The sequence below is a fragment of the Exophiala bonariae genome (assembly GCF_035927105.1).
Source record: "Exophiala bonariae strain CCFEE 5792 chromosome Unknown scaffold_11, whole genome shotgun sequence".
NCBI lineage: Eukaryota > Fungi > Ascomycota > Eurotiomycetes > Chaetothyriales > Herpotrichiellaceae > Exophiala > Exophiala bonariae.
In genome coordinates, this window is record NW_027042486.1 from 234,759 (window position 1) to 250,012 (window position 15,254).

The window sequence follows — 15,254 nt, forward strand, 5'->3', positions numbered from 1 at the left end:
ACCCTTGAGGCTAAGCATGCCCCCCCACTTGTCTCAGATTTCCTTGAACACCTTGATCTCGATATCCAGTACATGTGGACGTCATCTCCAGGTCGCATGACTCGGTCACCCACTCTGATCTCCGAAGCCATGGTGAATCGCAACATGATGCGCTTGAGGATCTGCCCTAATACATCGCTGGTCACACTGCCACCTTTGAGGAGATCCTTTGCATTCACCGTAGCGAAGGCCTTTGGGTTGAAAACCCATATCGGCCACCCTTCGTATTTCTTGAAGTAGCTTGGTGCGTTATCCTTGAGGTCCTGGATAAACTCCTCTTTGTAGCGTAGGGGCGGATGTTAGGGGAGATCAAACCCGTCTTTCTCCAGATCATCGATCCATTCCTTTCTCCACAACAGCGAGAGGTATCCGATCTTTTCTGTAGACTTACGTTCCAATAGGTTCTCAGGTCTTGAAAGTAGCTGCAAAGCGACCAGTAATATCTCCTCGCAATTTAATTGTATAAACGAGTAGATGTTCCGGAAGACTGAACATTCCACAGCGGTCCTCTTCTCAGTGATACTGAATTATGGCGCAGAGTTGAAGAGTTCTAGCCAGCTTTCGGCACGGAACATACCATGCGACGTCCTTGCTTAATAGGCACATAGTAGCTATCGCCTTACCAGACGGGTTCAGCAAGCTAAAATAGGAAGCAATGAAGTTTATGCATTGACCAAGCTGTCAAAGAACGCCTCGCAGAAGCCCACTCGTCACATAGTCTCGCATGTGGTTCTCAAGTGTACATATTCAACTCGTTGGTAGCACTTGTAGCTACAGACAACAAGATGATTGTATGTCTTTCCGCAATGATTGAACTAGTCTGAATATTTTCACGTCGGGAAAGTATGCATAAAGTCTGAGTGCCAAGCGTGTCTGGTCTCATCGGTACCTCCTGGCACTTTCGCCACTTCCCATTCGAGCCGCAGTTCACAGTTTCCCTTGCGACTTCGGTCGGTTGCACGTACGCACCGGGCTTGACGACTACCGCCACAGGAGCCATGGTGAAAGCGCTGAAGGTAGGCTTCTGGGCCTGGCCAGTCGTGTCGGGTATTCCAAGTGAAAAGGGAGGACCGGAACGTGGTCAGACACCCAGCCTCGACGGCTACAAATCCGATGGGCCCTCCAGGTTGGGTCCATGGCTCCCCACTCGTGTACTCTATTCTCACTCCATCTCTCCTGCACGTAGAATAGATCGGGTAGTTGTTGGACGACTGATTTTGGAGATGTGGCGAATGCAGTTGGATTGCTTACAGACTGCCCTGCCGCGCGTCTGGTCATTGACGGTACCACGGTGTATATCTGATGGTCAGCAGCACTCTTTTTACGCCATAAATTATGTGGATCCAACTTACCCTAAAACCCTGCTTGAAACTTTGAACATGCTTATTGGAAGAGAACTTAGAGCAAAGGAAGGTAAAGTTCCGTTTTCGCATCATATCCAGATCGTTCGACATCTGGTATGATTGAGATTGTCGGGGCAGGCAATCATGATTGCACTTTCAACTTGTCCAGAAGTTGGGCCAGCCACAACTGGCAGAGGTTGAGTATTGGGAGGGACCGGGATACTGAACACTGGTGCAGGAGCTGGTGGAGGGATGGGTGCAGGGATGGTTGCGTGTTGTGTCGGCAAGTAGGGATCCGAGACGCAATTTCCTTACCATCATTGCCAGCAGCATTCTCCGTTTAACCTACGTCAGTGTCTCAGTGGGTCTCAGCATTTCATCGATAAACCTCCGTTGTATTGCATGGGATCATGGTGTCGACCAATTTGATGGTCGTTTCGATTCGACGGTAGCCACCAGGTTGTCGCGGAGTAAAGCATCCTAGGATGTCCAAAGACTGCAATCACGAAGTGGTACAGAAACCACCAAGAGTTCGCGGATATAGCAGCCTTTACTGGGCACGCGAGGATGTACCTTGAGAAGCAGTCAACAGAAACGAGAATGTATCGGGCTCCAGACCTAGCGATGTGAGTTCTGTTGACAGCGGTAGCAAATAGAGATGTGTTAGTGGTTGGGAGATTCCCTCCAAAACCATTTGCACCCACTGATCGCACTTCCAGCAGACACGCTAGTTGCAGTTGATCGAGATAGGTGAAACATGGCAGCAAGCAGTATTGCTGGAAGAGGAGGAAGCTGTATGTCGTTGACCACTGGAAGCAAAACTCAGAATGCGTCGACCACGTCATATCTGCAGACCACCAAGGAATTGATGTGGAAAGGAAAAGAGCGAGTATTATCACTTGCGTCACCACGATAAATGGAGTGTGCGAATAGTCGTAGAATTATACCAGCAAGTTGACCCATTGTGGCGAACGTTGACTAAGCAGTTTGTGCCGTCGTGGATTTATTGAGTTTCAGGAATGAGCTGCTGTTTGTCATTACTGTTGGTATCAAAAGGAAGAGTCTCGTCGCGCCAGTGGATACGGCGGTCCCCGAATCGCATTGCTGTCGCGAGGATTTCCTGGAGTGTCTTTCCATCTCGGAATAGTCCATGGCGAAGGCCGTGGCAGAGATGGATTGGAAAGCTTGAGGAAGTGGTGATAGCGGTGGCTAAAGTGTGGACTCACCAAACATGATGTCGTGCTCCACATATGCCAGAAGAGAGAGAGAGGGAATAGACACACTCAAATGCATCGCTGAAGCTCTGGTTCAAGGCATGTTTCGAAAACAGCGAGATACTGCAGCACGAACCCATTATGGTGGGGTTTGTCTTAGAAGGTGACCCGAAAAAGTACAGGTCCATCCACCCAGGGTTGCTGCATAGTAGTATGGAGCAGATAGGAAATGCTGTGTTGTGGTTCTTTGGGTTATTGTTCTTTCTGCTGTAGACGTCGAAACTTGCAATCAAGTCATCGATTGCAGCCATCACGTTTGTCTTCGTTCGCGGCGCGACCCTGGGCTGGTGAAAATTGTTGGTGCAGTACTGCCCCTCTCAGGAGAGCTAGGATCTGTACGATCCAAAACCTCGTGGCTCTTGATGAACATGATAATTCCTCCCGCAGGATGCAGATTGGGTACGAGGAGGGGAAAGAGAGACAACAGAAAAGGAAATTCGTTGGTATAAGCGCACCCTGCGCAATGCATCGGGAACACAAGCTGCCAGGTCCAGTTGGTCAGGGGCAGGCCACAAAAATTCAACACTTGAGGCAAGTAACTGTTCACCATAACCTTGTGTGATTTGTGACTTTATATATACACGGGAGCGTGTAATGACTCAAAGGAGGAAGGAGTGCAAAGATAAAGAAGCAGAAGGGGAAAGGGAAGGCAGAGGAGTATCAAAAGGGAGGAAAATACAGACAGGCAAGATAGATTCAGACATCAGATCGAGAAAAGATGGAGGAAGAAACAGATATTTATACCTCTGAGAGTCCGGACGGCCAAGCTTATGACTCTAGTTTCGCTTCACGAGCGCGAGGGGTTGGCGAACTTGACTCTTTTCAGGGGGTATGATACCAGGCAAGACAGAGGAAGGTGAAACGAGACGAGATGAGGCTTAAAGGATGGGACAGCCTGGTCGAGGAGCCTTGTGTGACATTCTGACAGGCGGGGTGGAGAGGATATCGTGCTGGGTGGTGCAACTGTGAAAATTGAGTAGGACCGTTGTTGGGAAGATTCAATATGGCGGGTCGAAAGAGCAAAACATGGACAATCAGAATGAAGAAGGTTCCATCTTGGAGTTAAGCGGCCACGCTTGAGGGAGAACTGGGCAAAGCGGTGTGTGGGTTGGAAGTGAATCTGGATGCAGCACTGCACAAGATAGAACTGCGGATGGGTTTGAATGAGGAGGTTGATTAAGGTATTGAAGAACATGGGAGCGGGGAACGTTGCGTGAAGAACATGAAAAGTCTTGAGAGTTTCAGCAACTGGCAAAGAATTTCGCTTCTCTGATATTGTATACACCGCTAATGATCGCGGTCCCAAGGCGTCCCTGGGAAGTGTCTACCTGCAACATGTTGACTCCGACTCTGAATGACTCGTATGTGGCAAAGCAACCTGGAACGAAAGGTGGCATAGCTTCGTTGGATCGGAGCCAGTAATGGTGAGTAAGTGAAGCAGAAGCGGCAATATCTGAATCAAGTGCCCAGGTCAGGGACTGATACACCTAAAACTTGTTTCAGAGCCTCAAGTTTCTGCAGTGCAGTGTCGAACAGTGCATTTGCCGGACCGGGAAACGAAAGTGCGAACAAAGGAATGGTAGGTTGCAAGTAGTAATCGTGATGTTCTCATCATCCAGTTGAAAAGAACAGTGTCCAACAGTATTTAGTACATACACCCAAGCTGCATTGACCAGCTCGTACCATCGTGAGATTTTCCGATAATCCTACAATTTGTTGTTACATGGAGCAGAATGGCCGACGACAAACCAGGGATAACAATTCTAGCAGCCTGGAAATGGGTGGAAATGTTGTCGAAAGTCCCCAAAGTGTAGGTTCAGGGAGCACCCAGACAGCAAAAGGCAATTCTTCACGCAGGTCCTTCGGATACAACAAAAAGGACACTCCGAACATTCGAGTTCAGTCCTCTCAAGGACGTCTCGCCCCGGCAGGCCTCCTTCCTCCCCTTGTGGCTCCCTCCCCATCAAACTTGTTGAACTCACGCCTGGCAGTCCGATTTTTGACCTTTGTTATGCCCTTCTCCAGATTTTCCGGGTTGAACTGTTCCATCAACTGCGCCAGATTCGAGAGCTCTTGAGGTGTCAGTTCCTCCTCGACTGTTGCGGTTGGTTTCTTCGGCGTCCCCTTCTCTGAGCGTGTGTGAGACGCCTGTCTAGACGGTGTGGCTTTCCGCGGTCGTGCTTGCACGGTCGGGTCGATCTCTCGTGCTTCGGAATGGTCGAAGCTGAAAGTCTCCACGCCGTTGAACACTCGTGGTGTGGGTTTCGGGGCTTGGGCTTTCGCCAAGACATCGGCTTTGCGTTTTCTGGCTTCGCGCTCGGCGCGGGGGACGTGGTCCCATGCCTCGGAGATGGTGTCGAGTCGTTGTTCCTCCTCTTGATCGCGGAGAGACTGAGCCTTTTCTTTAGCTCTCGAATGACGCCGTTTTCGTTTCTCTTCCTTGCTGTCGGATTCACCGACACGGAGGTTGCGAGGGATTCGTGTCTTGGCACCTAACGCCCAAAGGTCCCCCCATTGAGATTTACGGGCGTCTCGATAGGGCTGTTTGCCAAATGACTTCGGGACTGTCCATCGCTCAATCTTGCCGTGGGGCGTGCAGACATCCATGATGACATGCTGTTTACGCTTCAAGGCAGGCATGATGAGTCGTGGTAGATTCCAGGGGCCTGGGAGAGATGGGATTCTGTCCGGGTGTGGATCCTCTAGCGCGTAAGTTTGTATATTTGTGTCGGGGTCGACGTTTTCATAGCCGATACCAGCATTCCTCATCAAATATGTGTAATCCAGAGCCTTTGGAGCCACAGGAGATGGGGGTTGATACGATGGAGGGTGGTATGAAAGAGGGTCGTCGATGCCTGCCCATTCAACCACCCGGCCCTGACGAAGATCTTTTCCTTTCATGACGGAAATATAAGAAAAATCCACATCATCGTGATTGCGATCGGAAGCGCCGATGACGCGTTGCAGATAGGTTGGTCGAGTATATCTCTGCTGGAAGCTACAGTAGTCTTTACGACCTCGTGACTTTCCATGAATAAGATACATGGGGCATTGTTCATGGTTCGTGCACGGCGCAACGATCATGCCGGTCTTGCGATTCGCAAGGTTGTTTTCATCTGAGGGATTGCTGTAATGTGTTGTGAGACCCTCTGGAACTGCAATACATTCCTCCAAGAGTAGTTCACGGGCTGCGGCGACAGCCTCAAAGCCACGTGGGATTCCCTTCTCAATGATGATCAGGATACCTCCATCAGAACTCAGCATTGACCACAAGTTTTGGACGTGTTCATTGCGCTCAAATTCTTGTGATATTCCGAACAACGAGTGTGAAGCGATGATGACGTCGAATTGTTTCCTCTGGGTTGCAGGGCGATCGTCACCCAATGTTGGAGCATCACGAATGTGAACGTAGTCGGGAAGTCTGGGGACGAATGTGGTGTTGTCCAATAACTCAGCCGCTCGATGTCTCAAGGTATGTGAACCAGTCAAGACGACCGATTTCGTCTGAGGTGGTGGAGGTGGAGTAAGATCAGATGAGTGAAGAGTGTCCCAATGAGCCTGGACGATTTCTCTCCAGGCAATGATGCCTGCACCTCCTGATCCAGCATCAAGAACTCGTGGACCTCCTTCTTTGGCTAGAACGTTATTCAGCCAGGTAGCTCCGAGTCGTTTGCGTGTCTCGACCAGGACAGAAGTGATGGAGGCATAAACAGGAGGCATAAGGGTCGTAATGAACGAGTTGGCTTCCATCTCCCCCATATTGTGATCCGCCGCAGAGAGGGGAATGGGGACTTGTTCTCTCGTCCGACCGATTCTGGGGGTCAATGCCGAGTCTGGAAGTCCTGGACCACCGAAAGTCTTTTCACTGATCTCCTTTAGCTGCTTGTTTGAGAATGCGCTCATGATGTTCTCCACGGGTCGGACGAACCGCTCCATAGGGAGTTGAACGTTTCCAGGATTGTTCGCCCACTTTCCGATGGCGGTAAAAGGGTGTGTTCTCGATGTAGGATCGACTTCTTCATCCTCTTCAATGTGCTCATCTTCCTCCACAACTTGGCCATTTATTGTCTTTGCAATAACCCGTAATCTTTCCGAGTTGGAAACCAGTAACGTAGGGGGGAGTGGCTCGTCTGTACCCAGCGTCAGGTCGATGTTCGTGTCGTTCTCTGCTTCGACAGCTTCTAGCCCATCCTCGACATCTTTGAGTTCTTCAATTTCCTCTCCTACCTCATACTCGACCCGTTGCCCATCCTGGTCGAAGAGAGCCATTTCGCCAGGCTCGAGAACTTCGTCATCTTCGTCATCGACCAATTCTTCCTCGGGAATTGGGTCTCCGTAGAGTCTTGTGTATATTTTGTACTCAGCGCCATTCAGTATAGCATTCGGCAGTGTCTCGCCCAAAATCTGTCTCGCCTCCCGAACGATTTCTTCCTGAGAGGCTCCCGAATTGCGCAGGGTCGCAACCAGATGCTGTGCTCGTCGCACCAAGAGATCTCGGGCATTCTGAGTTGAGAGGGGTCGAGAGGAGTCGAAGACATCCGGTGGTTGTACCTCGTCTACAGCCTCTTGGACTGAGTCGTAGAGTCGCTTGTGCAACTCATCGAGTTTCCTCTCGAGGTCCGCCAACTGTTCTAGTCGTGAGTAGGCATTTTTGGGTGATTCGATCTCTGCATTAGCGGACAGCCCAGCGCTAGAGCCATCCTCCTGCTGTAGCTTGTACGCTGTTGTGGAAAGAGGCTGAGAGCGCTGGTGGAAGTCAAATCTCTGGGTGCGCCACTGAGGCCGGACAAGGTGTGTCTTCAATACAGGTCTGGTGATGCAAAAGCCTCTTTCAAAGAGAATTTGCAAGTCCCAGCGGCAGCCATGGCATAGACGCGCAGTTCTGACGGGAGAAAGCATGCCTTTGAATTGAGATGGCCTGCTCAGGGCGAGAATTGATTGATGGCCAATCTCAAGACATGCATTTCAAAAAAGTTTCAATCTTGGCCACCTTCAGCCTTGCGTTGGAGATTCGGTTCCGTGACGAGGCTGAGACGCGTCGACCACGTGATTGTCCCCACTGGCAACTTGAATATGGAAAGCTCTTGTGTGTTATGATTGATACAGAATATCTAAGAAAGTGAGAGGAGCTCACTGATGATTCTCGCCAGCCCAAGGAGAAACTTCCTATGCGCCTCTTGGGCTTGATGTTGAAGGCAAGAAGCCCTACTACTGAAGGCTTACACCTGAAATATCTCTCTGGTCCAACCTTGGACTGTTGATATTTCTTTTTGGCCCATATGTTGCTGTTTTGATGATCGTTGGTAGATCAGAACTGAACTCCGCCGTACCGAATCAAGTACATTTTTAACTGACCGGACTCCATGGCATGGGCACCAGAATCTTGCTCTTCATGGATTGAATCAGAGGTACGGTCTTGTGCACGGTGTCGGCCCATCCCTCCACACCCCAAGATTGCTCTCGTCGGACTTTACGTTCTTCCAGATCTGCAAATTGCCAGAGATGGTGGACAGTGTTCAGATCGCCGATTTGCACGAACCAGGCCCCTACACCTTCCATGACTTCTCTTCGTGCGGCCAATCCCTTCCTCCAGTGTGTTTCCCATTCCAACAGATTTCCTGGGTGCAGGGTATATGATCGGAGTTCGAAGATACCACCGAGTTTTCGTGGGGGAGTGGTGGGCCAGAATGAGAATTCCTGCATGAGTGAAATGTTTTTGGATATGATCAAAGTCTTGAGCTTTTCTTCAAAGGCGGGGAATTCGGGGTGGTGGGAAATGTGGTGTAGAGAAGCGTGGTAACCCAGATATCGTTGATATTCCCAGATGTGGACTGTCGGTGGATAAGATTAGCAGAGGTCCTGGTCAGAGAGAGAGTGGAATATACCGAAAGTCTCGCATTCGCCGACTTCTGTTCTCCAGCTCCCCACCAGATGGACCTTATTCTCTTGCATATTGGCCATCTTGGGATACCAATGACCGACCAAATCGGTATATTCGTTGACCTTGTCGGGTTTGACTTGGTGTTGGACGATGGAGTGAACATATTTGCCTCGTGCTAGAACCTGGGAGAAAGAGCGTTCCATGTCCTTGTCGAGTTGTTGACCTTCAACGGTACCATAAATGAAGCTGGAGAGCTTTCCCCCGGAGCCGCGTTTGGTAGAGGTGTCTGTTTCGGCCTGTCTTGCTTCTTCTGCAGAAGGAGCGATGGAGAGTGAGCCCAAGCCGAGAGGTTGCACGATGGAAGAATCATTGCTTTCAGGAGCAGTAGCAGTAGGAAAAGAAGAACGAGACGCAGGAGAGGACTGACTGTCGGCTAATTCCTTTCTCTTCTTGGCCGCCTCAAGACCATCTCGGAATTCCTTCTGGGCCTTGTTAAAACTTTCGGGCCCGTCAATTGGGAGATCGCCCATTCCTGGGGCACGAGGGCCGGTGTCTCGGCATACAGTGGACGTGGTGAATGAGCGAAGGAGAGAGGAAGCTTGTTGTGACGAGCGGGGAAGCCGTCGAGCGAGCATGGCTGGGGCGATGATGGACATGGCGAGGGGAAAGATTTGAGATGTGAGATGTGAAAGTCGATAGCGAGCTGAGGTGTAAAGGACAAAAGAATGAATAGTGATTGTTTATTGTGGACAAGATGAGGTAGAGTTCGAATGGATGTCTGAAATGCGGGAGAGAAGTCTAGTCGGGATTGAGTCCAAGGAACAGGAATGGGGTTATTGGTGGAGAGGAGAGGGATGGGGATGGAGATGGAGAACAAGTAGAGGTAGAGGATCCCACACAGATGCAGAGAGAGTACAAGGAATAGTAGGAGGATTTGGTAGAAGGAGGAGGTATCTCTGCTGCTACTGCAAAGCGACGTCAGTCATGAAGCTCAGCTCCCGCCTACGGACACGGATACCTCCAGGGCTAAGCACAACGGCTAGGCACCAAAGAGCTCCTCTTGCGGGGTGACCAAAGCCTACGGATACGGGGGAGCATGGTAATCATCAATTGAACATTCAGCGTTTAGTGGGCACTGCCGAGCTAGCGGAGCCTAAGATCGCTTAACCGCTCAACCCCACCACACACGGAAGGCAAGAGACATCCCACCATCATGATCGGCTCCTTCCACATCTAACATGTGAGCATTGCTGGCACCTTGCTATCACAATCACCAGCTTCCGCATCCTTTTCTTTGTCAAGTACCATTCATTCCACCAGCTCAATCACTCGCCTTCCGCACCTCACCATGGCCGAAACACACCATCCACCGCTCAATTACGAAGCCAGCGCGACCACCACCCACCGGCAAACCTCCTCAACTCTTCCACAAGAAGTATCGCAGTGCCTGAAGAACGCCCGCTTCCTCCATCTCGCCACAATCTCCTCCAATGATCCCCAGTCGACAGAGTCGTCATCAACAGACAATACACCGACCCCTCACGTCTCTTTGATGAACTACACCTTCCTCCCCAGCTACAACTACAACAACACCTCCTCCGGGCCTGTGATCATCATGACCACCAACGCCCAGAGCATCAAGACGCGGAACCTCCTCTCCAACCCCAAAGTCAGTCTCCTCGTCCACGACTGGGTGAGCCATCGACCGCCCACGGCAAGCACGAATACCTTGACCGGTGCACGATCCGGGTCCCCGCCCGCGGCCGCCACGAGGAGTAGTCTGGCCAGCCTCCTACTCAACCTCAACACCTCGGCATTATCGTCCATCAGCACGACAATAGCCGGCACAGCGCGATTCCTCGAGCAAGGGTCCGACGAGGAACGGTGGTGCAAGGAGACACACCTGGAGAACAACACGTTCGGGGACCAGGTCAAGGAGGAGGCCGGGTTTTTCGGGCAGGCGACGGGGGCAGACGGGAACAGTGCTTGCTATATTGCTGGCGACGATGTAAGGGTTGTCTTGGTGCCGGTGAGGGCGGGCAGGATTGCGGATTGGAAGGGTGGGGTCAAGGATTGGGTTGTCGTAGGTGATGGAGAAGGTAGAGCCGGTGAGGCGGAGGAACGGGGGAGGAGTGATAACGGGCAGGCGCCGCTGGTTAATGGGATTGTCAATTGATGGGTGAATGTTCATTTTTTCTATCTCGGTTGACGATGGCGATGATGGCGACCACTACTTTCCACTCACAAGAAAGTTGGATTGACCTCTTATCCAACCCTCCAAGTCCACAAACCAACCCCTTTACCTCCAGCGCCCACCAGTCTTCACTCATCCCGCCACCCAAAGGCCTCATTTTAAGCGCTCCAAGGAAAAGCAAACGCCAGGTGTCATAATTCTGCTGCTCTCACTTGAAAGTCTTCTTCTGCTGCTGCCATTCACCCGGTTATGGTCTCACTTCCTCTCGTACCAACAAAAAAGAGGGACACGGTTAGCCTCCGTACAAAGCATAAAAGTCGCTAAATCCAAAAAACCAAAAAAAAAACAGAGAATCCTGATAGTCTCAAAAAGCAAACGGGAAAAAGGTGAAGTGCTAGTTCTGGTTCGAACTCGAGGTGATTAGCGCCGTAGTCGAATGTTGTGTTGCGGGGATAGGTTGTGGTTGAATAGGATGTGTCGTGTGTGCGGGTGTGCGGTTGTGCGTCTGCTTTTATGCAAAAAAAAACAAGGGGGTATGTACATCCAGAGTCGGTTGTCATGGTCTGTGGAGGGTATGGGAGGATGCAAAGGTCGAAACCCAGTGGTAACATGTCGAGTGCCTGCCCAGCGGTTTTCGATTGCGGCGTGAGGTATAAAGATGGGTGTACAGGTATATACAGAGGCTTTGGCGATTCAATGCATGGGACAACCCGTTCGAAATGTGTGCTTTGTAGACGCGTGTGGCTGCTCCTCCCTGGGAAGCGAAAAGAAAGGCTTTGGCCCGCTCGGAAAGCTGTAGAGTTACCAATCGTAGCACTCAGCAGTGATGTTGGGATTTCGATTTCGATCATTTACTTTGTGGGGAGATGTCGGTTTGTCTCGCTCGCTCGGGTGCTCGTGCACACCGAAATGATAACTCAATCTCAGCGATCGACGTTTGTGGTTTATTCAAGTGCTCGGTCGTACTCTCACATCACCGAACATTTCGAGTCGTCCTGCGAGCTGCTCGTCTTGACCTGCAAAGCCACTCTGGCCGCTTCCGTGAACGCTTCATTGACGCCTCGATTCCGCATCGCCGAACATTCTACCCCGATCGAGTCAGTAAGAAGCGCTTTCGAATCCCCGGTTAGAGCACACAAAAAGAACGTACCGAGATATCTCAAAGCGCCGATTTTCCGTGCGACTTCTAGTCCTTCGTTGTATTGGATCATGTTGCCCGCGGAAGTCGCGGCATCGACATCGGTCGCAGTATTGTTGGTGGTGTTGTCTTCGACGTCATCTTCTTTCTCTTGCTCTTCTCGCAGATCGCACTTTAATGCGCACAGCACGATCTTGACGCCGGGACAGTGTTCGTTGATTTCTTGGATCCATTTCGTGCCCACGTTTTCTAATGAGCCGTGGCTGTCAACCTACGGGTGAAAGTGTTAGTCGCAACGCAAATGACTCGAGTTGAAGATCGAAAAACATACACTGAAACAGAGCATGATGGCCTGTGTATCGTCATAGCTTAGCGACCGCAGCCGGTCGAATTCTTCTTGGCCCGCAGTGTCCCAGAGCGAGAGTTCCATGTGAATGTTATCCACGAAGATATCGTGTACGTAGTTCTCGAATACGGTCGGTTCGTAGACGGTCTATCGGGACATGTTAGTGTGTGTTCGTATGAGGTGGGCAGTTCTTGACCGCAGCAAGGGCATGAGCAAGACACATGCGATGGGCTCACGTACAGGAAAGAAGCCTCGGGTAAAGACATTGAGCAAACTCGTCTTTCCACATGCACCGTCGCCCAAAAGGACGAGCTTGCGCTGCACCACTTTCTTGCCGCCGCAGAGTGGCATTTTGACCGTCGATATAGTATATGTATAGAAGGAGATAAGGATAACGAGGGTGAGGACAAAGCGATGGCCTCTATGGATGTGCTATTGTTGCGGTAGATAGAGTGGGCAGGTTGGTCTGTGTTGCTGGTCGGAGGTGGGGAGGATTAGGATGGATGGATGAGAGTGGTACTGCAGTGTTGGATCGTTGATCGAGTCCAAGCGTTCAGTGTCGAGGCAAGTAAACAAAAGAGTGTCGCAAAGCGGAGTCGGATCTGAGGTGTAAAAAGAGGAGATGAGTGTAGGGCCCAAATAATCGGGGCAAGCTACGGGCACTGATAGCTGGTAGGTAATGATGGACGAGCAGGATGAGAGTTGAAGTATATCAAAGGTGTGAGGTCTGAATGGAGCAAACAATAATGTGGTTACAGTGGCACTCGTCTGGACTCTGGAGTCTTTGCGCTGTCACCCTCCAAAGAAGTCGAGACTCAAGAGATAGACGAAGTGCGAAGTTAAGTGGCTGATGCTGATCGAGGATTGAGTCGTCGGTTCAACGAAATTGTCCCTCGTAAGAAGTACAGATCAGAAGCAGGGCCGACCGAGGGCGAGTTCAGGTCACAATGACCCACCATTCTTTTCTCAGCGAGTCCATCCCGGGGCTTTCCAGGCCTGGAAGTGCCTAAAGCATCCCCGGGGGCCCAACCGCCAACATTTTACAGCTGCATCCAAGTTCAATTTTTGGAGTTGGAGATTCTCCGGTCCCCACGCGCCACGGCTAATCAACTCATGGCGTTCCGATGCCCCCAAATGGTTAACTGGTAGATGATGTTCCAGGGTCCTTGTACACCTAATCACACTGGGGCACTGGGGCTCTGACAAAGTTCGTTGGTTGGTGTCGTAGCTTGCCTAACTTAACGCACTGCCGGCTGTGGAGAGATGCCTGTCATGCCATGCAGCTACAGATACATACAAATTGGTGGGGAGATACGAAGTACTCGCATATTGACATGTGCATCCGATTCATCGTTCAGACATCTTTGACATGATGGTTCATGTGATGGCTTTGTGCCATATGTTATTGACCTACACACATACCTTATATTGATAACTTAGCTGAATATTCCCCTTCACAAGAGGATTTGCGTCTTACCCTAACGCTCACTCAACCAGTCTTTTTTTAAATCCCACCTCACCTCAGACCGTCCGTTTGCTGAGTCGAGGTCTCAACTGGACTTGGGGCCATTTCACATTTACAACCACGCCGACCTACACACTCGACTCCACTCTACAAGACATGACTGAAATCCATTGCGATCAGAACTGACATTGTGCATTCATTCCCCATGGACTCTGCCAACGGTACATACAGTTCGTGTCACTTCTGTTTCGTGCACTTGATACATGGATATATCTGCGTGGAACCAGGATCTTTTCCCTCCCAACACTCAAAACGCCAAGCATAGGTTTGATTTCTCGCCTCGAATCTACAACACATCCGCAACCATCACGGCAACCATGGCCACGAGCGTCGCCATCCCCATGGCACCCGCTCCTATTCTCAGGGGGGCACCATTGATCTTGAACTGCAGGACGATTCCATTCGTGAAGTTGGTCTGAGCCTCTTCAAAGGCAATCGTCGTCAGATTTCCGCACTGCTCGTTGAGAGCCACATCCTTGGTCAAGGCCGGGAGTTGAGGGATTGCCGCATCCAGTGGTGCTCTGGCGGGATCACTGCCTTCTGGTGAGGCGGCAAGATAGGCGGATCGGTAGGTTGCGTTGCTCCCAATGGTGGACAGGTTAGCAATTGTGGCATAGTTGTCACAGCTAGATGCGTCCCCGGTTTGACGGCGACCGAGCATGTACATGGGATTGTAGATTGCTGTTGTCACGGTCGAGAAGATGGAGAGGAGAAGGAGGACTGAAGTGAAGCGGAACGCTTGACGGGACGACATGATGGTGTCTTGAGTTGGTGGTTGTCTGGTATATAGATTGTGATGTAACGGTTGAAAAACGCGATGGCCGGCCACGCGATGAATGAATGAACTTGTCAGTAATGAGAGTACGCTGCGAAGAAAAGAGCAACCAGGCTGAAGAAGGGAAAAGGAAAAGAGGCACAACATGAAAAGGGAAGTTTCTGTTTTTATCAAGTGATGGGCGTGATTGATTGCTCAGGAGCATCGACTCTCGAAACCCTACGTTAGCGTCACTCGTTCTCTCATGATTTGATCTACAATGAAACCGTCACCAATGACCCTTTTCAGATCTCGATGGGGCAGAGGGCGCCAGATCTGGGTGCGGCCTATCTTGGGAGGTGATCTGAGTGTCCAAGAGTTTGAGTCTTGTTTTATCGTCGAGATCTGAAACCCATCGAGTGTCGGAATGGGTCGCTATCCCTTTCCCAGAGTGGCAGCTTTGCCGACATCGCAAGGCTGACCAATAAGAGGATCACCGCCAACCTCATCAACGGACGCTCAGAAATTCGGATGTCTACTAAGCCGTGCTGTGGTCTGAGCATCAGTGTAGAGATTAAGATCATGTACTACTCGTACAGCTGAAACCCCGCTCAACAACGGTCGACTTTGCACAAATGGACAAGTCACTAGAGCCTTGTTCACGTCAAGATGCTGCAAAGGAATTCGCTTCCTGCAGCCTGCTCACTGGTGGTATCGACAGGTGTTCTTGTGCAAGAGAGTTCTTAGGGAACAAGGGTGT

At 50.8% G+C, this 15,254-nt stretch overlaps 4 protein-coding genes across 4 annotated transcripts; 1 reads left to right on the top strand and 3 right to left on the bottom strand.

The window, feature by feature from the left end:
* Positions 1-4,564: 4,564 nt before the first annotated feature.
* Positions 4,565-9,193, bottom strand: LTR84_001735 (uncharacterized protein; the record flags this gene model as incomplete). Its single annotated transcript, XM_064845354.1, has 3 exons — positions 4,565-7,402; positions 8,012-8,487; positions 8,542-9,193. The coding sequence occupies 3 exons, from the start codon at positions 9,191-9,193 to the stop codon at positions 4,565-4,567; spliced, it is 3,966 nt and encodes a 1,321-aa protein (XP_064706899.1).
* Positions 9,194-9,885: 692 nt separating this feature from the next.
* Positions 9,886-10,713, top strand: LTR84_001736 (uncharacterized protein; the record flags this gene model as incomplete). The annotated part of the gene is made up of 1 exon (XM_064845355.1): positions 9,886-10,713. One exon carries the CDS (start codon positions 9,886-9,888, stop codon positions 10,711-10,713), a length of 828 nt encoding a protein of 275 aa, XP_064706900.1.
* Positions 10,714-11,699: 986 nt separating this feature from the next.
* On the bottom strand, positions 11,700-12,566 carry LTR84_001737 (uncharacterized protein; the record flags this gene model as incomplete). The annotated part of the gene is made up of 3 exons (XM_064845356.1): positions 11,700-12,140; positions 12,201-12,362; positions 12,456-12,566. The coding sequence occupies 3 exons, from the start codon at positions 12,564-12,566 to the stop codon at positions 11,700-11,702; spliced, it is 714 nt and encodes a 237-aa protein (XP_064706901.1).
* Positions 12,567-14,026: 1,460 nt separating this feature from the next.
* LTR84_001738 (uncharacterized protein) lies at positions 14,027-14,662 on the bottom strand (the record flags this gene model as incomplete). Its single annotated transcript, XM_064845357.1, has 2 exons — positions 14,027-14,519; positions 14,658-14,662. The coding sequence occupies 2 exons, from the start codon at positions 14,660-14,662 to the stop codon at positions 14,027-14,029; spliced, it is 498 nt and encodes a 165-aa protein (XP_064706902.1).
* Positions 14,663-15,254: the final 592 nt, after the last annotated feature.